The sequence below is a fragment of the Danio rerio genome, chromosome 17 (genome assembly GCF_049306965.1).
Source record: "Danio rerio strain Tuebingen ecotype United States chromosome 17, GRCz12tu, whole genome shotgun sequence".
Classification (NCBI taxonomy): Eukaryota; Metazoa; Chordata; class Actinopteri; order Cypriniformes; family Danionidae; genus Danio; species Danio rerio.
Window position 1 is genome coordinate 56,298,657 of NC_133192.1, and position 23,453 is coordinate 56,322,109.

The 23,453-nt window shown below is 35.6% G+C and overlaps 2 protein-coding genes across 5 annotated transcripts; one reads left to right on the forward strand and one right to left on the reverse strand.

Moving 5' to 3' along the window:
- Positions 1–7,806: 7,806 nt before the first annotated feature.
- On the reverse strand, positions 7,807–10,423 carry acyp1 (acylphosphatase 1, erythrocyte (common) type). The gene is made up of 3 exons (NM_001122849.1): positions 10,328–10,423; positions 9,445–9,534; positions 7,807–8,223 (listed from the first exon to the last, which is right to left on the reverse strand). Exons 2-3 carry the CDS (start codon positions 9,526–9,528, stop codon positions 8,008–8,010), a joined length of 300 nt encoding a protein of 99 aa, NP_001116321.1. The 5' UTR covers positions 9,529–9,534; positions 10,328–10,423; the 3' UTR covers positions 7,807–8,007.
- A 204-nt stretch (positions 10,424–10,627) lies between these two features.
- On the forward strand, positions 10,628–23,245 carry zc2hc1c (zinc finger, C2HC-type containing 1C). Of its 4 annotated transcripts, none has more exons than XM_068214691.2 (4): positions 10,628–10,668; positions 14,006–14,107; positions 17,131–18,313; positions 21,586–23,245. In XM_068214691.2, exons 2-4 carry the CDS (start codon positions 14,091–14,093, stop codon positions 21,838–21,840), a joined length of 1,455 nt encoding a protein of 484 aa, XP_068070792.2. In that variant the 5' UTR covers positions 10,628–10,668; positions 14,006–14,090; the 3' UTR covers positions 21,841–23,245. The 4 variants fall into 4 exon arrangements, with proteins under 4 accessions (XP_068070792.2, XP_001339930.4, XP_073783784.1 ...); XM_073927682.1 differs by lacking the exon at positions 10,628–10,668 and adding an exon at positions 13,728–13,821 and having other exon boundaries at positions 13,919–14,107; XM_001339894.9 differs by lacking the exon at positions 14,006–14,107.
- The last annotated feature ends 208 nt before the right edge of the window (positions 23,246–23,453 follow it).

The following is a 23,453-nucleotide window of genomic DNA, read 5'->3' on the forward strand; positions in this document are numbered from 1 at the left end:
GTAGTTTTACCAGTGCTATTGAAAAAGATTAATTGTCATGAAAGGAAAAATCGACCATACTTCCTTTGTTAGTGCATATTCCTATACACGTAGCTTTGGGATTTAAGCAATCAAACCATTAAATCAGGTTTACACTTAAAAAAAGTGATTTCATAATGAAAATCTGATTTTTTATTCAAAAGTAACCAACTAGTACTTTTTAAAAGAGTACTTTGTACTTTTACCAAATATTAGCATTATTTACTAAAAATGTTGTTATTTTAGCAGTGCAATAGTATTTTTACTTGAGTACAAAAAGATTTCACAAGCATTTAGTGCAGGTTTATTATATTATTAATATATGATTAATAAATATTATTTTTAATGTTTTTTATTTGTATCTATTCCTATGCAATATTTTATGGGTTGCTGAGAATACATTTCAGGTCTTCAATACATAGCATGTCAGTCTTGAAAAAAAAAATAGGTGCTGGAATTGATTTTCATTAGGCTGTGCCTGTATGAACCCCGTCATATACATTTAACATATATTTCAAGATTTGTCTGAAAGTGTAGCAATATGACATATAGCCTATATTTATAAGGTCCAAGCAGCATTTCCAGCTTTTGATGAATAGGCTACTATGAATACTTTAGATTTAAGTACAGCAGTTTTCTTTTTACTTTTTAAGAACAGCGCCATTTTTTAATGAATTTTTAAAAGCACATTTTAACTAAAACTTTTTTTTTATCTGCAAGCACAGTTAATGTTCAGACTATTTAAAATGTTTAAAGTGACTGACATTAATACATATTCTTAATAATAGGAAGTAATCTGCATCGTTTTTAAACTGTGCACACCTGTAGCTGCTTAATTAGGCCTACGACGCTATTTTTTAATACTGGTTAAAAAAAAAGGCGTCATAAGGTGGTACTTGGAGAGACGATTTTTTTCTAAGGTGGTACTTGATGAAAAAAGTTTGAGAACCACTGCTTTATTGGATTATTTATTTAGTAACTCAACCAGTTGGGTTAAATATTTGGTGTTTGGTTGGGTTATTTCTAACCTTTATTGGTGTTATTAATAACCTGTTGGGTTATTTTTAACCTTTATTGGGTTTATTAATAACTCAACCTGTTGGGTTAAATATTTGGCTCTTTGTTGGGTTATTTCTAACCTTTATTGGTGTTATTAATAACCGGTTGGGTTAAATATTTGGTTCTTTGTTGGGTTATTTTTAACTTTTATTGGGTTATTTATTTAATAACTCAACCAGTTGGGTTATGTCTAACCTTCATTGGGTTTATTAATAACTCAACCAGTTGGATTAAATAGTTGGTTCTTTGTTGGGTTATTTTTAACCTTTATTGGATTATTTATTTAATAACTTAACCAGTTGGGTTAAATATTTGATGCTTTGTTGGGTTATTTTTTTTAACATTTATTGGGTTTACTAATAACTCAACCAGTTGGGTTGAATATTTGGTACTTGGTTGGGTTATTTCTAACCTTTATTGGTGTTATTAATAACCAGTTGGGTTAAATATTTGGTGCTTTGTTGGGTTATTTTTAACCTTTATTGGGTATAATAATAACTCAACCAGCTGGGTGAAATATTTGGTGCTTTGTTGTGTTAATAACTCAACCAGTTGGGTTTTTGTAACCTTTATTGGGTTTATTAATACCTCAGATGGGTTAAATATTTGGTGCTTTGTTTGGTTATTTTTAACCTTTATCTGGTTTATTAATAACTCAGCCATTCATTCATTCATTTTCTTTTTGGCTTAGTCCTTTTATTACTCTGGGGTCACCACAGCGGAATGAACCGCCAACTTATCCAGCACATGTTTTACGCAGTGGATGCCCTTCCAGTTACTTTGTGCACTAAAAAGACCAAACATGCAGTAAACCCATCCATCTAGTGAACACTACATGTGACAACCTTGTAGCACACTACCCTTGAAAAAACACATTTACATTTTCTATACTACTTACGCAGTAATTTTATGAAATGTAGCAGCCAACACAGCACATGGAGTCATTTTAGAGCTGCACTATATACCTTCTGGCCCTCTGGCGGCTACCAACAAAACTGCACGCATCTTGCGGAGGAATGTTGTTTTTGTTGTGCTTAGGCTCTGCGTAGATGTTCATTCTGAAACAGGATTTCAGACTGAATGAATGAATGAATGACACTTCTGTGATCGCTAAGGTTTGGGATTCATTGATTCTGAGAAACATTTTGCCTGTTGCTGCCCACAGATGTGCTCATTTTCATTCACGAATAGGAAATTAAATAAGCATGTCACTTTCCCACCCGACAACTATATCATTATTATAATAGTATATTTATTACTGTGTAATTTGAGTAAAGATAAAACATATTTTAAAGATATTGTTATTTTATAAATAGGTGTACATGTTGTTTTTTTCTTATTAGAAACAGTGTAAGATCCTCTTTGTAATGGGAGCTTAGGCTAGTTATACGTATAAAATTAAATTACTCCGGTAGCAGAGAAAACAGCACAATACTACTATATAAAATAGCATATTTGAAGAATTTAATAAATTTAGTTTTGCACTCCACTTATTAATATCGTGTTTTAAATCAAAAAGGTCGCTTTAAAAAATCAGAATAGCCTATTAAAACTAGAATCAAATCACCATTTTTAATATAATAATCTACATTTCTATAAATAACAGACCAGAGATATCGGTTTACACTATCATCTAATAAACTAGTACATATATCAATATTACATAACTGTGGTTGTATTTATTCATTCATAAGTTATTATTTTTTTGTCTTGATTAATTATAACATATATTTAATATTACATAATGGTACTGGTTGCAACTGGAATATCATCCACTGTGTAAAACATATGCTGGATAAGTTGGAGGTTCATTCCGCTGTGGCTACCCCTGGTTAATAAAGGGACTAAGCCGAAAAAAAAAAAAAGAAAGAATGAACATCCAGTATAGAATTTGAAGTCCTGTTGCAGTGGAGCATCTTCAACGCCTCCTCCTTCATCTTACCCCAGACATGCTCAATAATGTTCATGTCTGGTGACTTGGCGGACCAATTCTGGAGCAGCTTGACCTTCTTTGCTTTCAGGAGCTTTGATTTGGAGGCTGAAGTATGAGAAGGAGCGCTCTCCTGCTGGAGAATTGTCCCTCTCCTGTGGTTTGTAATGTAATGGGCAGCACAAATGTCTTGATACCTCAGGCTGTTGATGTTGATCATCCACTCTGCAGATCTCTCACACACCCCATACTGAATGCAACCCCAAACCATGATTTTTCCTTCACCAAACTTGTCTGATTGCTATAAGAATCTAGGGTCGATGCGGGTTCCAATAGGGACTGCGAACTAAAGAGCGGGGAGAACTTTCATTCATTTTTGAGGGACATTTTGTACACGTTACAAGTGATCTATTAAGAATTACAGCCTGTTTTAGCCATTTGCTGCATTGTTAAAACAATTCTTGCTGACTAATGAACCTTTATACATCTCAACTTAAATCAAACTGATTAATATATTAAGTTCTAAAAAACTAAGTTGAAACCTGATCAGCTTAAAAGTTAAAATAATAAAAACATTTGCTCTAATGAGTTTTTGTCATAGAATCATTTATACAGTGTAGCAGCAGAGGTGCCCCAGGGCTCTGTATTGGGCTTTGCTGGGTTTTAACACAGCTCCTGCAGAAACAAGCAGCCGGTCTGGGCCTTGGAAGGAGACTCGGGTGGGGAGGGAACACTTATTTCCTGGAATGTTTGGCTCTTTCACAATACATCCATTCATCCTGGAGGAATACTAGACATGCTGCTCAATGTACACATGAAACATGGAATAAGAGCAGTGAATTATTATTATTATGGAAAGGGATGACAGGGTTCAACGCTAAGGATTTTTTCTACTGGGCCGTTTGGGCCAGTGGTTGAGGTTTTTACTTGCCCTGGCAAAATTTTCACTGGCCCCACCAAAAAAAAAAAAAAGTTAATAGCTATTTCTTAGCCACATATGTTAAATAATGTGGCAAAATAATGTCTATGAATGTCTATGATATCTAGAATTTAAACATTTAAAAATTTTTAATAAATGTATACTGAGCAAAATTAGTTTGATTTCATGCAAACGAAAGAGCTGTATGAAAAATGTGCTGGTATTTTATTGCAATTCTAAATAATTTTTATAAAAAAGGCTTGCCAAACCGACAACTCTTTTTTTCTTTTCTTTTTTGTCATTCTTTTTTTCAGTTTCTTATTTTTGTACCCATGTACTTGTCTGCTTCCAAGACTTTAGAAACGGACGTTTTCTTTTAGCCTCATAGTTAGATGTTGCCATCTTTTCGCTGTCTTAATTGTTATCATGTTATAAAAAAAATAGCATGCTCACCGTTACTGGCCGAAAGGGGCCAGTAACAATCCTGTCTACTGTCCCGAGCGTCTTTCACGCTGGCCCCGGGCCACCGGGCAGTCCTTATTGTTGAGCCCTGGATGATTTATGTGCATCATGATGTAGGCTACCTATCTACATCTAAACTTAGAAGGGGGAAATGTATAATTGTTTTTTGCTTTGAGGCTTCTCACTTTAGCAATCATATGCTGCTGAAATATACACAACTTTTACATCAACTCATGGAAGCACTAGAGAACTACAGCCCCATTAAGCTTTGTGGTTAAATACAAGGAAGAAGTGTACCAAGTTATATTTCCTTGGTCTCCATTTCAGAGGTTTTTACATTATCTGGAGACTGTGGTGATTCAAGTTTGTTTTTACATTAAATATTATAAAGTCATTTCCTTTTCACAAAAACCTTTTTAAGATAATACATTTCAGGGCGACGCAGTGGCGCAGTAGGTATCGTGCTGTCGTCTCACAGCAAGAAGGTTGTAGTTCAAGCCTCGGCTGGATCAGTTGGCATTTCTGTGTGGAGTTTGCATGTTCTCCCTGTGTTGGCGTGGGTTTCCTCCGGGTGCTCCGGTTTCCCCCCACAAGTCCAAACACATGCGCTATAGGGGGATTGGGTAAGCTAAAAATTGTCCGTAGTGTGAATGAAAGTGTATGAGTGTTTCCCAGTGATGGGTTGCAGCTGGAAGAGCATCCGCTGTGGCGACCCCAGATTAATAAAGGGTCTAACCCGAAAAGAAAATAAATGAATTAACTACACATCAAAAGTTCACACCTAAATATTGCTTGATACTGAATGCAGATTTGGCATGCTTTCCTGGGAGAGAACCCTGAGCCCAGGATAATCAAGCCCAGGGCTCCCGCCTGGTCATTTAGCATGAAAGAGGGTCCGAGATCAGTTGGGGTGGAAGGGGGGGGGGGGGGGGGATTCTTCCAAAACGAAGATAAGGCAGTAGGGTGAAATCGGTCTATTTATTGTAGGCTTGGATCAATCTGATTGGAGTATTACTGATTACAGATGAGGGACCAGCTGCGATCAATCATATCAATCACAAATGTTTTGGGATGTTGATCTCTGCTCTGTCGACTTCTGATGTTGAAAACTAAACTCTACAGAGTAACAAAGTGACTTTTATTAACATTTTAGTAGTTTAAAAATATTATAATGTAGAACAAATAATATATAGAGAAGTGTGTAAGATAACAGAAAGTGCACTGGCAGTGTATTATCGTAATATACAACACAAACCCACACAACATATCACTTCAAACTATTAAAAATTAGTGGTGGGCCATTATCGTGCTGTGTTAGCGCGAGACTCTTATCGCGCAATAAAATATCGCCGTTAATCTATTCTCAAAATTGGGTTGGGAGCAGGGTCTATTCTATGCCAGCTAAGATGACTTCTACCTTGATATTTTAGCGCGGATGTATACCTGACCGTGAGCCGTCTGACAAAAAAGTGCCCTTCTGAATCAAATCAGCAGGAAGCCTTACTTTAACATTTCATTCATGCCCCCGTGACAAACTGGGGTATTAGACGCAAATAAGGAGTAAGGACTGGTGAGAGTTTTATTGAATTTAATAACGCACGCCGAATGGAGAAAAAAAAACTTTTGCATCTCGCGATGTGTGTGTTTGTGTGCGCGTGGTCTTTTACTGACAGCCGCCTGTGTGGATCTTGTCGCAAAATATGGCGAAAAGTCCTACATGATGGTAATAGTTTGTCAATAATGGCACTAATATATGCATACTCCACATCTTAATTCCATTTCTGTTTATTTCAGTTATGACTTTAGCTGCATTTAGGTAATCAAAAATCGGTGTTTACAGCAACCAGTAAAAAAACTGAGACTCGAAAGTGGCTAAAACTGGAACCCCCAACAAAATCTGAATGGTTGGATCTCATATCTAATGTTCAAAATATGGAGAGGATGACTTTTTCTTTAAAACTACAAATGGACAAATACCTGCAATATTGGGAGAAATGGATTGTACTTATGCCTTTACAGAGTGTAATCTGATTTATATATGTATTTGTTCATGTGACCTGGAAGGAAATATGTGACCTCTCAACCGTTCATTTAAGTTCTGGTGTTTTATTGTATTATTTACTTAATTTTATTATTTTTTTAACCTACTTTTTGTATTTCAACCCCCCTTGTTTTATATTTATATATTTTTTCTTCTCTCCTTAAAAAAAATAAAAATAAAGTATAAAAAAAATTTAAAAATCGGTGTTTACATGTTAAACTCTTAATCAGAGTATTGTTTTAATCATATTGAAATAGTATTAAAGTATTGTTGTCCATGTAAACATACCTAATGTTTGACACACCGTCAGGGCTCTGTGAATTTGGCTTTGCGAAGCAGCATTTTCTTTATGTACATACATCAAAAGCAAGTATGAAATGGCTGTTTGGAGCTTATGTAGGCGTACAGTTCAACATTCATGTTTAACTGAATAAACAGTTAATAAACACAAGCACATCTTATTGAACATCATTTATTTTCATCACCAATTATAATAGAACAGTTTCTCAAGCAGTTTGTGATGCATTTTGAAACAGGAGATAAGCACCTGGTCTAATGCGCCACCTGGCTTGAGAATAATAAATAATAAAGACTTATTTGGGTAGCACACTTATTCTGAAAGTCTTCGGCAGAATTCAAATGAGCCATTTTAATCTAGATTAATCTGGATTTTAAAAATGAATCTATGCCCACCTATATTAAAATTGTTCATAAAACTCACGTTTTCATACCTTTTAAGGTTAAAACCTGTTGTAAGAAAGATCAAGGTCCCATAATGCAATTCAAAAGCAGAAATAAACAGGGGAAATAAGAAACATGAATCACAAAATGTGGAAAACTGATAATAATACGGATATTCTAGTGTATTTAATCACCCTTAAGTGGTTTAAAACCTTTATGAGTTTCTTTATGAAGGTTTGAAACAACATTTAGGGTTTTCTGTGTACCACTACTATTTATTCATTTATTTTACTTCGGCTTAGTCCCTTTATTTATCAGGGGTCACCACAGTGGAATGAACCGCCAACTATTCCAGCATATGATTTAAACAGCGGATGCCCTTCCAGCTGCAAGCTAGTACTAGGAAACACCCATACGCTGTCATTCACGCACACACTCATAAACAACGGAACCAATTCCCCTATAGAGAATGTGTTGCGACTGTGTGGGAAACTGGAGCCAACCCGGAGGAAACCCACGCCAACATGGGGAGAACATGCAAACTCCACACAGAAATGCCAACTGACCCAGCCAGGACTCGGACCAGCAACCTTCTTGCTGTGAAGTGACAGTGCTAACCTGAGTCAAAGGGTCTCTATACAAAGCAAAAAATAAAGCAGACCAAAGACGCTGAAGACACAGGAGTGTGTATTATATTAGCAGGAAGAGTGTGTTTTCCTGTACAGAAGTCTTGAAGCAGATGGTATATGGTATAATATATACCATATACTCAATATATGAGTCCTGTGCTACATATTAACTATCATGAACAGGTAATCATGAAGATTTTTAAATGCTAAAATAAATAGTATATATACTTTACCTATGTTAATAAATACTAACTGCTCTGCTCTTTGATTAGCGGACAACTTTGAAATCCTTAAACTCCAGTTCGTGGATGGGGTGTTCATTCTGGAACTCTGCTTTGGCGATGCGGGACTTTGGGCTGCCGGTGGTTTGGAGCCATTGCTGCATCTGCTGGACTTTAGAGACGGGACCCTGGAGCTGCCCTTGAACGGTTCCAGCATCAGTGTTCTGAACCCAGCCAACCAGACCCAGCCTCTTCCCTTCAGTCTGCACACACACACAAACAAGTGCACAATAAGACAAACTACAGGAGTATACACTCACCGGCCTCTTTATTAGATACGTCTATCCAACTGCGATGTGATGCTATCATGTCAATAGGGAGCAAAATCTCAGAGGAATATTTCCAATACCTTGTTGAATCTATGCCACCAAGGATTAAGGCAGTTCTGAAGGCAAAAGAGGGTCAAACCCGGTACTAGTAAGGTGTATCTAATAAAGTAGCTGGTGATTGTGTGTGTGGTTGTTTATATATATATATATATATATATATATATATATATATATATATATATATATATAGATAGATAGATAGATAGATAGATAGATAGATAGATAGATAGATAGATAGATAGATAGATAGATAGATAGATAGATAGATAGATAGATAGATAGATAGATAGATAGATAGATAGATAGATAGATTAAGAGTTAAAGTCTGAATTATTAGTCCCCCTTTGAATTTATTTTTCTTTTTAAAAAATTTCTCAAATGATGTTTAACAGAGCAATGAAATTTTCACAGTATGTCTGATAATATTTTTTCTTCTGGAGAAAGTCTTATTTCAGCTAGAATAAAAGCCCTTTTTAATTTAAACACCACTTTAAGGTCAATATTATTAGCCCCTTTAAGCTATATTTTTTTCGATAGTCTACAGCAGTGGTTCTCAAAGTGGGGGTCGGGACCCCCCGAGGGGTCGCGGGGCAATGAAGGGGGGTCGCCTGGTGATTTCCTAAAAATCTATTTATTTTTATTAAACCATAAGAATTAACATATTTTATCCATAACTATACTGAAAATAAAAATAGTTGTTTATAGTTACTATATACTATATAGTTACTATAGTAGCTTATAGTTACTAGTTCTATTGGATTGCGACCCCAGGGGTAATTACATTATATTAAAGGCAGCAATAGCGTCAGATGCATTTTGATTTTATAACATCAGGTTATACTTTCTGGCACATTTTAAGCACTGACACAAATTTAATTGGTGTGTCTGCGTCATTGCATGCAAGGTTTCTGTATTTATAACCACCTCAGAGGATATTGGGGGTCGCGAGTGCCTGTCTATCTATTTTCTAGGAAATAGCAGGTTATACATTCACCAACTTATTACAATAAATGTTAACCTTTTCTTTTTTGTCTATATAGATATCTTCAAATAGAAACTCATTCTTTTTCATTTATGATTTGGACAGACACTTGCCTGTGTGTATTTGCGAAAGAAAACCCCCTGCACTCGGCCGTACACCTCATAATCCACAGACAACAGCTCGTCTTCACTGGACATGATCACCTGAGACACAGAACATCCGGATATATCATCAATATACAATCAATCATCAGTGCGGGGCAAAGATTAATCGCGATTAATCGAATCAAGTTTGCTTTGAAATAATATAAGTGTGTGTGCTATATAAATTTATTATGTAAATGTGATACACACACACACACACACACACATATATATATATATATATATATATATATATATATATATATATATATATATATATATATATATATATATATATAAATGAAACCATGCAAAACAATTTTGTTACATAGATTTTTAAATGTATATATAATTGTACAATTTGTATCACTAAATATAAACACATTTTCTCAAATATATGCATGCATGTGTGTATTTATGTATACATAATAGAGATACACGGTACACACACTTAAACTGTCAAAAACTTTTATGTTACTTTTAATTTTTATAATCAATTGATAATGAAACAGACCATCATGATTAATAATAAAACTGATCATAACAATCAATATTGAAACAAATGATCATAAATAATAATCAAACAAATCATCGAGATTAACAAAACAGATATCCGTTTAACATGATTAATAATCTAGATCTTAACATTTGTATTCACAGCGGATACTAATTAATATATATATATATATATATATATATATATATATATATATATATATATATATATATATATATATATATATATATATATATGGTAACGTTAACATTCAAACATCTTATTCAAGCATGTAAACAATAAGTTAAACATGTTATATTACTGATTTGTGCAGAATACGCGCCAAATATAACGTACCGGTGGATGAACGATCAAAACCTGCTTTCTGTTATCTTAATTCCGCGGTTAAATTAATTGTATTGCCTTGTGAAATGGAGTTAATTCACTCGTGAACTGGTAAACAGGCAGTTTCTCTCACGAACTGCACATGCGCATTATCATCGTCACAGCGCATCGTGCATCCGGGTTACCCATGACGTCATGTACAAAACTAGCCAATAGCAGATGTGGAAATAGTTTGCGCTGTCTTGTTTCCAAGCAACCAGACTAAACACAACGCTTCACTACAAAATATAAGCTAATTGACTGCTTTGAACCAGAGGTCGCTGATGTTGTTCGCAGACAGGACAAGCTAGTCGGTGAGTTTAAAGATGATTTGATGTTTAAGCTAAATAGACTTTCAGTGTTGTAAATGAACATGTGAAACGGTTCTTTCTCGAGTTGAGGAACTATATTGCTGTTTTACTATACATAAACTATATACAAGCCAGAAACATACATCACCACCAGTTGTTGCTTAAATAGATACAGCTGCGGTCGATAGTTATCGAGAATTAGTTATATTATTTATTAAATTGCCCATTAATTGTATTTTGTTAACGTCAACCCCCACCCCAACCTTAAATTCAACCCTCATAGTAATGTAAAAATAGTAATTACACCAAGTATTATTCATATTGTTTATTAAATAACCCATTAATTGTATTTTATTAACATCTACCCCCACCCAACCTTAATTGCAACCCTCATAGTAATGTAAAAATAGTAATTACACCAAGTATTATTCATATTATTTGTTAAATTACCCGTTAAACTGGGGTTTATTAACATCTACTCCCACCCAACCCTAAATTCAACCCTCATAGTAATGTAAAAATAATAATTACACCAAGTATTATTCACATTATTTATTAAATTACTCATTCAATTGTGGTTTATTAAAATCTACCCTCACCCAACCTTAATTGCAACCCTCATAGTAATGTAAAAATAGTAATTACACCAAGTATTATTCATATTATTTGTTAAATTACTCGTTAAACTGGGGTTTATTAACATCTACTCCCACCCAACCCTAAATTCAAGCCTCATAGTAATGTAAAAATAGTATTTACACCAAGTATTATTCACATTATTTATTAAATTACTCATTCAATTGTGGTTTATTAACATCTACCCTCACCCAACCTTAAAGTCAACACTCATAATAATGTAAAATTAGTAATTACACCAAGTATTATTCATATTGTTTATTAAATAACCCATTAATTGTATTTTATTAACATCTACTCCCACCCAACCCTAAATTCAACCCTCATAGTAATGTAAAAATAGTATTTACACCAAGTATTATTCACATTATTTATTAAATTACTCATTCAATTGTGGTTTATTAACATCTACCCTCACCCAACCTTAAAGTCAACACTCATAATAATGTAAAATTAGTAATTACACCAAGTATTATTCATATTGTTTATTAAATAACCCATTAATTGTATTTTATTAACATCTACCCCCACCCAACCTTAATTGCAACCCTCATAGTAATGTAAAAATAGTAATTACACCAAGTATTATTCATATTATTTGTTAAATTACCCGTTAAACTGGGGTTTATTAACATCTACTCCCACCCAACCCTAAATTCAAGCCTCATAGTAATGTAAAAATAGTATTTACACCAAGTATTATTCACGTTATTCATTAAATTACCCATTAAATTGTGGTTTATTAACATCTACCCCCACCCAATCTTAAAGTAAACCCTCATAGTAATGTAAAAATAGTAATTACACCAAGTATTATTCACATTATTTATTAAATTACTCATTAAATTGTGGTTTATCAACATCTACTCCCACCCAACCTTAATTGCAACCCTCAAAGTAATGTAAAAATAGTAATTACACCAAGTATTATTCACATTATTTATTAAATTACTCATTAAATTGTGGTTTATCAACATCTACTCCCACCCAACCTTAAATTCAAGCCTCATAGTAATGTAAAAAATAGTAATTACACCAAGTATTATTCACGTTACTCATTAAATTAACCATTAAATTGTGGTTTATTAACATCTACCCCCACCCAATCTTAAAGTCAACCCTCATAATAATGTAAAAATTGTAATTACACCAAGTATTATTCATATTTTTTATTAAATAACCCATTAAATGTATTTTATTAACAACCTTCCCCACCCACCCCTCAGAGTAATGTAAAAATCTGAATTATTGCTGTACAGTGTCACAAAAAATATGCTATATTGATGTGAGTATCCGCGGCTGGAACTTACCTAGTAAATACTGTCTCACCAATAAAGTTAAAGAAGTGGCATATAAACTACTTCATTTAATTTATCCAGTGAAACAAGTTGTTAAAATAAAAGAGACATGGAATCTGCATGCACTTTTTGTGTGGAATTAGGAATCGACCTAAAACGAGGATAAAACACCTGTTTTTTTGAATCCACATATACCCAAATGTTTTGCTTTGATATTGAATATCTTATATTTAAAACTTACAAAATTAAAGATTCTGTTTTCCTGTAAAGACATTCTTGACACACAATAATAATGATAAAACTTTGGAGCTATTTTCTTTATTAATTTAATGATTATTTATGGGAAGTACCATGTACACAAACAAAAATGGTCCAATGATAAACCTAACATTTATTTGTTTAAAATTGATCTTAAGCATTATATCGAAACCCTTAAATACATAAAAAATATAAGGATGTATGCAATATTGGAATTATTTTCTTTTGCAAATTTTTTGGTAATTTATACATCCCGTGATTTACTTTTTTATTTTCTATTGATTTGTTCCTTTGACGTGAAAAAATGTAAGCATTGTATTCCTCATTTTTTGTATGATATTGTTCTTGTTATGAAATTTAAAAAAAAATTAAAAGAGAGTATTCGCGGCTGTATCCCTTCTAACTTTATCATCAACGAAAAGAAAAATAACTGGATTAAAATGTTGCATAAAACAGGTGAAGGATGTGTATAAACATGTAAAAGTCTCAATAATATAGTTGGGTTTATTGTATAACATATTCCAGTAATGTTTTATTTACACCCATGTGAAAAACAGTAGTTTTTATGCACTACAAAATCTATTATACTGTATATATTATTGTATTTTAAGCTCTTTGTTAATAAATGCTGCAGCATTCTGCACTGTTAACTATCATGAACTAATACCATAGTATATTTTAGTTTTTATTACAGTAAACTGTGGTGTAGTATAACACTACCTCACAGTTTTTGAAGGAAATAGTATTTGTTTTTATTCTTAAAAACAACACATAAAGCAATAGCCGTGTTGTCATCACAACAGTTTAATTTAAGAACTTTACTATAGTATGGTTTAAAAACACTACAGTGTTTACTAAACATTACTACAGAATGTTTTCACACAGTGTAGCGGCTACGTTGAGTAACAGCTGAGAGGCTAAACCAGAGACATGATTTGTGACGCAAACATCAAATGTAAACAAGGCAAGAAGTCGTTCCAATGTCTTCACGTTCTCGTTTATTTTCCAATATAAAACATACCTTGATCTTTTGACAGTGTAGAATTTGATTTGGGCTTAAGTTTGAGCTTAAGTTTGGTTTCGTTTGAGTTTGTTTGGTCAACAAAGAGTACCGCGTCCCCGTTCACCCCATCTCTCTCCTTCCTAAGTTGTGAATGAACAGGTGCCACCTATAAGCGCACTACGTCCCCGGTGACCCTCCACCACAATCACGTGACAAAGGTTAACCATTTCATGTCTACTACACACAGGTAACTTTAAGAAATTATTTTTATACTAAAGCTTGTCAGATGGTAAAGTATTGTAAAGAATTTCTCAATATCATAAACTACTTTATATTAAATGCAAATTGTTAACAAAAAATCCGATAGTAAATATTATAGTGTTTTAAACCATACTATAGTAAAATACTCTTGCGGTAATTCTATAGTTGCTTTAGTAATACAACAACTATAGTAATATAAACAAATTACCCGATACTGTACAACTTGTTTTACAACTAGGTTATATTAGACTGCAATATACCAAAGTTTACTGTAATAAAAAGTAAATTATACTACAGTATTTATTACAGTTTAATAGGTCACTATATACTCTATATCATTCATATGTGATCATATTTCTTCAGGGCAAATGTTTGATTAAAAAAATAGAATAAAACATAAAACTCTTTTCAAAACATAATGGTTACAGGTACAACATTAAAATAGAAATTATTATTTAATAAAATGCAAAAATGTAAACATTGTATTTTCAATATCCAACTTGCAACTTTTTCAGGATGCTGTTATTCAGCATGTGTGTAATATTGCACATATAATTTATACAAATGTATTTCCATTAACAAAGTATTTTGTGACACCATGAAATAAATGTATAATATAAAAAAAGCGTATGAAATTATTATTTATTTTGTCTGCATGATTTATATTCTGTACACTTCCTGACAAAAGTCTTGGCGTCTATCCAAGTTTTAGGAACAATAATAATAACTTGACTTCTAGTTGATCATTTGGTTACAGAAGTGGCTTATATGAAAGGAAAAAGTTTCTAGATGACGCTTTTTTGACCTAAAAAAAATATGACCATGCCTTGATTTTTAATGATTTGATTAGGACAGTAAGCTCTGACTCTGCTTAGACAGAAGTCTTGTCACTGAACAGAAATAATGTCCAGTATAGAATATAAAGTCCTGCTGCAGTGGAGACAGAATGAATATTGTGTCTGACTCCATCATGAGCGTGGAGGACTGCATCCATACATCTCTGACATGACTCAAATCACTGATTAATAAAGTCATCTGGAATGACAAAGAAAGCATTCTTGCCGGACTCCCAGAGCTCACCAAGACTCATCTTCAATGCCTCCTCCTTCATCTTCCCCCAGACATGCTCAATAACGTTCATGTCTTGTGACTGGGCTGGCCAATCCTGGAGCAGCTTGACCTTCTTTGCTTTCAGGAGCTTTGATGTGGAGGCTGAAGTATGAGAAGGAGCGCTATCCTGCTGGAGAATTGTCCCTCTCCTGTGGTTTGTAATGTAACAGGCAGCACAAATGTAATGTAACCCCAAACCATGATTTTTCCTTCACCAAACTTGACTGATTTCTGTGAGAATCTTGGCTCCATGTGCGTTCCAGTAGGTCTTCTGCAGTATTTGTGATGATTGGAATGCAGTTCAACAGATGATTCATTAGAAAATTCCACCTTCTGCCACTTTTCCAAATGATTAACTAGAAGTCAAGTTATTATTTGTTGCTTTTACAACTGGGATCGACGACAAGACTTTTGTCAGGTAGTGTATGCACATATGGAAGAAATAAATACATGAATAAATAAAAAGTAATTTCATATTTCATCATATACACCAGGGGCCTCATGTATCAACGCTGCGTAAGCACAAAAACTTTGCGTACGCCAGGTTTCACGCTCAGAATCGCTCACGTTTGGATTTACTAACAATGAACTGAACGTGGGAATGTGCGCAGCTTCACGGCAGCTTTCTGGCCGGGGTACGCACATTTTTTGTGCGTGTCTGTTTTATTTCCATTGGCGACTCCTAGAGGCAGTTGTGTTAAATTCCTCTCTACAAAGTGTCTGAGCCTTGCAATGGCAGCTGTATGAGATGGGTTAATCTAGTAGGTATGTAAGGTTTCCATACCATACAGTTGACCAGCCAAACATTAAAGCGCAATTTGCAGCGGTCGCCTGTTTTCCCAATGTAATCTGAGCAATCTACCGCACGCACATTGCAATAAAGACACCATCTGAAGATGAATTTGCATGCGTGAATCAGAAACATATCCATTCAATAAATATGCAAATAAAATATGATGCACAGACTTATTAATGATTCCTACTTGTCTTTCTCGTGATAAATAGTGGGCAAAATCTGATATGTAGCGGGGAAAAAAAGAAGAAAGAGTTCGTCAGACGCTGGATTCGAACCGAGTTTAAGCTCGAACGTGTCAGTACATGATCACATGCGTCTTATGAAGTGCGCCACTGAGACTGCTAAGGGTACAGCAACATTTTTCAGATATAAACCACACTATTTCTTTTTTAATTCACTCAGTGAGATGTTCAGACCCAACTGTGGTAACCGCATCAGCTAAACTCTCCCACTCTATTTTTTTCTTTTGTTGTTAATTCCGGAGAACAAACTTGCAAATAACACCACTTTTCTCCGGTCTACCTTCGAAAGCAGCACCTCCATTTCACATTCTGTTCAAAGTTTCTCTTTTTGCTTGATTTTGCCATTAGCATAGTCATTAGCATATTCATACGGGGGAGGAGGCAGGGAGGGGTTTTGTGCTCGTGCATGTTGTGCTCAGTTTCACGTTCATTCGGATGTACAAAAGAATATGCGTGAGATTCGGCGTACGCAGTGTTTCATACATCTGAATTTTTTTCTGCGTATGCACATTTACAGCTTTGTGCGTACGCAATGTTTTAGTAAGATTTCCACGCAAGTCTTCGTACATGAGACCCCAGGGGTGTCCGAACTCGACATTCGATGACTGGTGTCCTGCTGACTTTAACTCCAACTTGCTTCAGCACAGTTTCTAGTGTATCTAGTAAGAGATTGATTAGCTGGTTCAGGTGTGTTTGATTAGGGTTGGAGCTAAACTCTGCAGAACACCGGTCCTCCGGAACCGAGTGTAGACACCCCTTATATACACTCATGCTATATTACAGTTCAAAAACACACTTCAGTATTTACTATGAATTAACCAAAACTATGTTTTGTAAATATGTTTTATATTCTGTGATTAGAAGACCAAGTCCATCAGGAGCTGCATATGCTTCATATATAAACATGCAAATGTTGCCACACCATCATCATCATTTCCAGGAAAAAGAGACTGTATCATTAAAACTCCCATACTTACAAGACACGAGCCGACATCACAACTACAAGCTGGATATTGTAGAAAACCAACTGCGGAAGATGAGCTTCGCCAGAGAGAGACATCATCCAGAGAGCATCCATAAGACCCAACCCATTTATGAGGAAGAGCAGAATCAGTACGTCCCTTCTCGGAGAGAATCCGACAGACTGTTCCCACTGAAACCAGTGCTTCACAAGAGAGCGTACAGCCTGAGCAACATCCCGAAACCAGATCATTACCCAACGTTAGCTGAGCAGGCCGCTCTCAGACACCAGCAGAAGATGGTGAGGAAACTAGACGCTCAAGATCAGCACATCCCCGCACGAACATCGAGCCATGAGCAGAAGAGCTCTGAAACACACACAAGGCTGTCGAAGGAAATCCACTCCAAGGAGATGATGCTCCAGCAGAAGATCTTCAGGGCGGAGGAGACCGTGAGAAGAGTCCAGAGAGAGAGGAACAAGCGTTTTTTTGAAAAGCAATTGGATGACAGGTTGTACAGTGATTGGTATGAGGGAACGGGCAGATATGAGAATGAAAGAGACGATATGGAGAGATGGGAGATTCGTGATGCCAAACAGCACACCAGAGGACAACTTCTGACCTCAGAAAGAGTGAAAGATCACGTACCAAGAGAATGGGATGATACAACAAAAGACTGGGGTTTGGAAAAGATAAACATACGCAGAGAGAGAGAGATGACGTTAAACAATCACGTCAGGAGACGAAGAGAGACAGACAGAGAAGATCTGCGAAAATCCACGAGAAGAGACGGATCTCAGAGAAGACATGATAGAGGAGCTGATGAAGATGCTTTAGGTCAGCTCTCGTACAGACGTCTGAATGCGAAGAGCGCAGGCAGAGATGATGGAGAGGAGAACGCAGAGCTGCTGATTCCGTGTAGCGTGTGCCAGCGCTGCTTCGCACCAGAGCGTTTGGAGACACACATGAGGGTGTGTGAGAAGAAACGGCCGCAGCGCAAGGTCTTCGACATGTCCAAGTACAGAGCCAGAGGGACCGAGCTGGAGGAGTTCATGAAGACCAACAGCAGGAGCAGAACGCCTGAGGTCAGAGATGCTTATGGTCGTATCGATTTACTTTTGCGGCTTTGAAATGATCACCCAGATTAAAAAAATACTACATATTTTAAACACAAGTAAAGGATGTAAGCAGCTGATCACACCGATCGCACTTTTCTGTTCTAGTGAGCTTTTTATGTCACTAGGCAACGACTGAAGCAGCTGTGTATTGTGCGCAAGCGTTGCTGTTGATATTGTTATAACTGTAATCAGGGCTTGACATTAAGGCCCAGTTCACACTGCCAGTTAAATGTGACCCAATTTCGATTCTTGCTCATATGCGACACAGATCAGATCTGTTCTATGACCGTGTGAACAGAAAAAAAAACATGCATGCATTTGGATATTCAGAGATCGGTTTCAGGCCTCCTTCATATGTGGAAATAAATCAGATCTAGATCGGATATGTGACAATACGTCACGTAAATAGGCAGTTTGGATTTTTTGAGACTTTCCGTTCTGTACATCATTAAACTTGTGACAATGTGGTGCTTCTCCGCGGTTTAATGACATAAAGAAGAGCGTGTGTGGAGATGCCAACGCGGTAAACAACATCAGAGGAAACACAGAGGAGGAAAGTGGTCAGTCGCCACAATTTGCTCCCACCAGACCTGAGACCTCTCTCGTACCCACACATTCCTCTGAATGGTGGAGGACATCATAAAGCATGTAAACCGTAAGCGCAAGCTGCGATGACGGCCCTTTCCCACCTCTAATCATTTTAAAGTTGGGCGAACTTCGTGTTGTAACTTTTGCTTTTTGTCGCTATTATTACACGCACTGCGGGCTACACATAGAACAACTTTATTCTCTCCAACACCAGTGCGCACACAGGCAAAGGCTACATCTTCAACTACACACACACACATCATGGCCATACCATTACATAAACTGCGTGGGGGTAAATCTGGACTAAACCATTCACTGCTTACAGAACACTTCGCATATTTCGCAGAGCTAAAAACAAGACAATTTCTTCCATCGTGGCTAGTGTGGCACAGATGCTAGAACCCGCCTTTATGCATGCGCCACATCGTAAATTGTATAGAAGTGTAAACGCATGAATTGGATATGGGTCACAATTAAAACAACGTGTAAACAGACAGGCCAACAAATTGGAATTGGGCATCAAGACCTGACAGTGTAAACGGGGCCTAACACCCGGCAAATGCGGGTAGATTTCACCTGAGGCGTGTTAGACAGACACCCTCACTAGACACTTTGGCTGTTTAAAAATATTTTTAAATTGCCAGTGCTGCCCCGTCACTAAAGATTACAATTATAGTTGAAGACCGTTTGTCAATATGCACGCCAATGTGATCTTATCGAGAAGCAGCACGATCTTATAAAGTGTTCGCGCTAGCAAAAGAAAGCAGGCAAATACCGAATAAGAGGAAGATCGGGAGCACTGAGATCCTTGCTTACTGATGACAGTGTCGTGCGCACAGCTGATTTGATGCGTGCGAGTGCTAAAAAGCTCCTGTTTCCCATTTCCTTGCACGAAGCAATTGTGGCTGGAAACGCAACTTGTTTGTCTTTGTAAAAGACTAGGAAAAGCGGTGCTCGTGCAACTACACTCCTGCTGAGATTGAGCTTGAGATTTTTTGTAAGCAGCAGCAGTTGCCGCTTTCACTTTAACCATTCTTTTAACAGATTATTAATATGCCTAACATTAACGAATGTTTTTCACTGTCTTTCTTTTGCTTGCAGCTATTTTTGTTAATGTGGTTTAATTGTCATCCATTACAATAACATTGCTTTAATAGGAGATTAACTTTCGATTTATCTATAGCTAACTGGTGATCTGGGAGCTTTAGCCTGGACAGACTACTGTATTGACCTTATTCTAAAATGCGGAAGTGCGCCTGTTTTCGCGATTGTCTTAGAACTTCCGATTCAGTCGCCTATGGGAGAAATGACTAGGAATAATAAACGGCAGAAAATGGCCAAACTACTTGCTCAACAAACAAATGTTTGCATGACTACACAGACCAAGTAGCATAATATAATAAGAAAATATTAAATTGCAACATCAAGCAGCGTAACGAGCAGTTGTTAACGTCAAAAAATGAATGGAAGTGAATGTGACCGGAAGTCGCGAGACAAAAAGATTCAAATGGCAGCGCCCGCTCGACAGCTGAGAATAAGGTGAATATAGTTTTAGATATGTGAGAATATTTTTTTAATTGGTTTTTTAAGAATATTTTTGTTGAATAAAATTTTAGATTTTGCTTGTTTTTACGCATTATTTAAAATTTGGCAAGGAAATAATTAGTTTGGTGTGGCCAGAGAAAAAAAAAGGTAAATCCTTAGTGTTGAGCTGTACTTTTCTTGAAAACCGTTTTCGTAATGTTTTTTTTAATGAGGAACGCAAGAACAGAAACGAAAAAATATCAATTCTGCTCGGAGTGAACTGAATAGATTTTTGTTTTTAAGCTGTATGTCGACTCAACGATTTTTCTGAAAGTGGATTATGCTGCAATTTTGATCGTCCACGATCAAATATCGTCTTATCGCACAGCCCTAGGTCTCACATTAAAAAAATACTGCTATTTACTTTTTATGATTAGCAACTTGCGTGACATTAAATAAAACAACTAGCAATAGAATAGCATAGCATATGTTTTTATTATAGTTTAGTCCAAAGTATAATTTTACTTTGATTATAAGTTGAATCAAAGTAATTCATGGTCTATAAAAACCTTTGAGTCAATGCATTTTTTTTCCTTTGGGCGAAATAAATTTTCATATGCAGCATTTTTGCCTCTGTAGTGAAAACAGTGTTGATGCCAGCATTCACGTGTATTAGTACTTCATAACGCCTCTTGTCAGTGAAGTCACACTGTTTTGTTTTATTTTTATTTATTTATTTATTTTTTTATTGAATACAAGAATAATAACATCACTGCATTGAAGAAAAAATACAATAACAAAAAATAAGAAAGACAGAGAGAAAAAAAAATACACAGCCTCAAACATTAATAAAAAAGATTGTCGTAAGCTTTAAGAAACTTATTATTCTTCTTGTTATTAATAAGCTTAAGAGATTCAATATTATACGAAATTTCAACAAGGAAAGTATTAAAAACAGGTATTGTTTTTAGAAACTTATTTTTGTGTATAAAAAATGTACAGTGTAACACAAAAAAATTTACAATAAGATCGAGAGCATGATCATTATCCGAGAAATACAGAAATATATCTTTTATAGACAAATTTCACTGTTTTGTTTTATTGTTTGTTTGTTTTTTCCCGCGCAGCGTAAGAAGAATATGTGGCGTCAGAAACACGAGGCCTTCATTCAGACCATGCGTCAGGGTCGATCCAGCACATCTCAACAGCCTAATTCAACATCGGGTCTACACCAAGAATACATCACCTGTCCGCACTGTGGCCGTAAATTTGCCCCGGGTCCAGCAGAGAGACACGTCCCGAAGTGCCAGACCATCAAGAGCCGACCGGCGCCTCCAAAACAACCGCACAACAGCGCCACCAGGAGGAGGACCACGCACTGACAGCATTATCATAATCATTTAGCTTTCACCAAACCGCTTTTGACTAGATAAATCACATTAAATATAATAAATCAAGCAAAATAAAACTTTCAACAACAAATTTCTTAATGCTTTTTTATATTAAAATACATTTAGAATCATTTTCGAATAAATGTATAAATTAAATAATCTACAATAGAAAGATTTAATTTAATTTAAAATTGATAAACTATCAATTTAAGCTTTTAAAAACAGAACAACGCTGAAAAAATTAGATATGTCCAGCAAAACGGGGCTTGCAAATAAAAAATAAAACAACAATTCCATGTTAAAAAATGACAGTGTGTTTACATTTATACACTCACCGGCCACTTTATTAGGTACACCTTACTAGTACCAGGTTGGACCCAATTTTGCCTTCAGAACTGCCTTAATCTTTCATAGCATAGATTCAACAAGGTACCCGGAAATATATTGACATGATAGCATGACACAGTTGCTGCAGATTTGTCATCTGCACATCCATGATGCGAATTTCCCATTATGTCAAAAGGTGCTCTATTGGATTGAGAACTGGTGACTGTGGAGGCCATTTAAGTACAGTGAACTCATTGTCATGTTCATGAATCCAGTCTGAGATGATTTGCGCTTTATGACATGGTGCAGACACTGTGGTCAGAAAGGGATGGACATGGTCAGCAAAAATACTCAGGTAGGCTTTGGAGTTTTAGCTGACAGGAGTGGCACCTGGTGTGGCCTTCTTCAAGGTTGGACGTGTTGTGCATTCAGAGATGCTCTTCTGCAGACCTTGGTTGTAACGAGTGATTAGTTTACTACGATTTACTGTTGCCTTTCTATCAGCTGGAACCAGTCTGGCCATTCTTCTCTGACCTCTGGCACCAACAAGGCATTTGCACCCACAGAACTGCCTACAGATGGTTGTGCATGAAAATCCCAGTAGATCAGCAGTTTCTTTAATACTCAGACCAGGCCGTCTGGCAACCAAATTATTTGTTGCTCTGTTTTTTAACACTGTTATTTTGTTATCGTCGAAATGCTATATATGTTTTTATTATTATCTTAGGTAAAGTTTTAGTAGTTTTAGTTTTATTTGTGTTATACATTTCTATATGGTTTTATAGATTTATTATTACATTTTCATTTGGGTTTATTTTTGTTTTATTTTAGTAGCTCACATGATTTGCTGCTTGTTTAACTACTTATTTAAAATAAGCTGAAACAACACAATTTTGGGGGGGACAACTCAATTGTTTTATGTTCAATAAACTTAAATGTGTTTACTTAATCAACTTGTGTTTGGACAACATGAATGAATTGTGTGGAACCCTGCATTTTTTACTAGCGCTAGACTAAATTAAATTGAGAAAATTTGATCTTAAAAAAATAAAAGTGGGGTTTTAAATAAGTTTGAGTTATTCTGTCTTTAGTAAGTTTTCATCAGTTTAGAAATAATGATTCAAGGATGATTCCTTGGATTTACTCAATTCTTTTAAGTTAAGGGGTTGTAAACAATTTATTTGGGCTGATTTCAAACAAACAAATTAAGTTGAACATTACTAAATTTAATTTGTTTGTTTAAATTTAACACAAATAAATTGTTTGCAACAACTTTG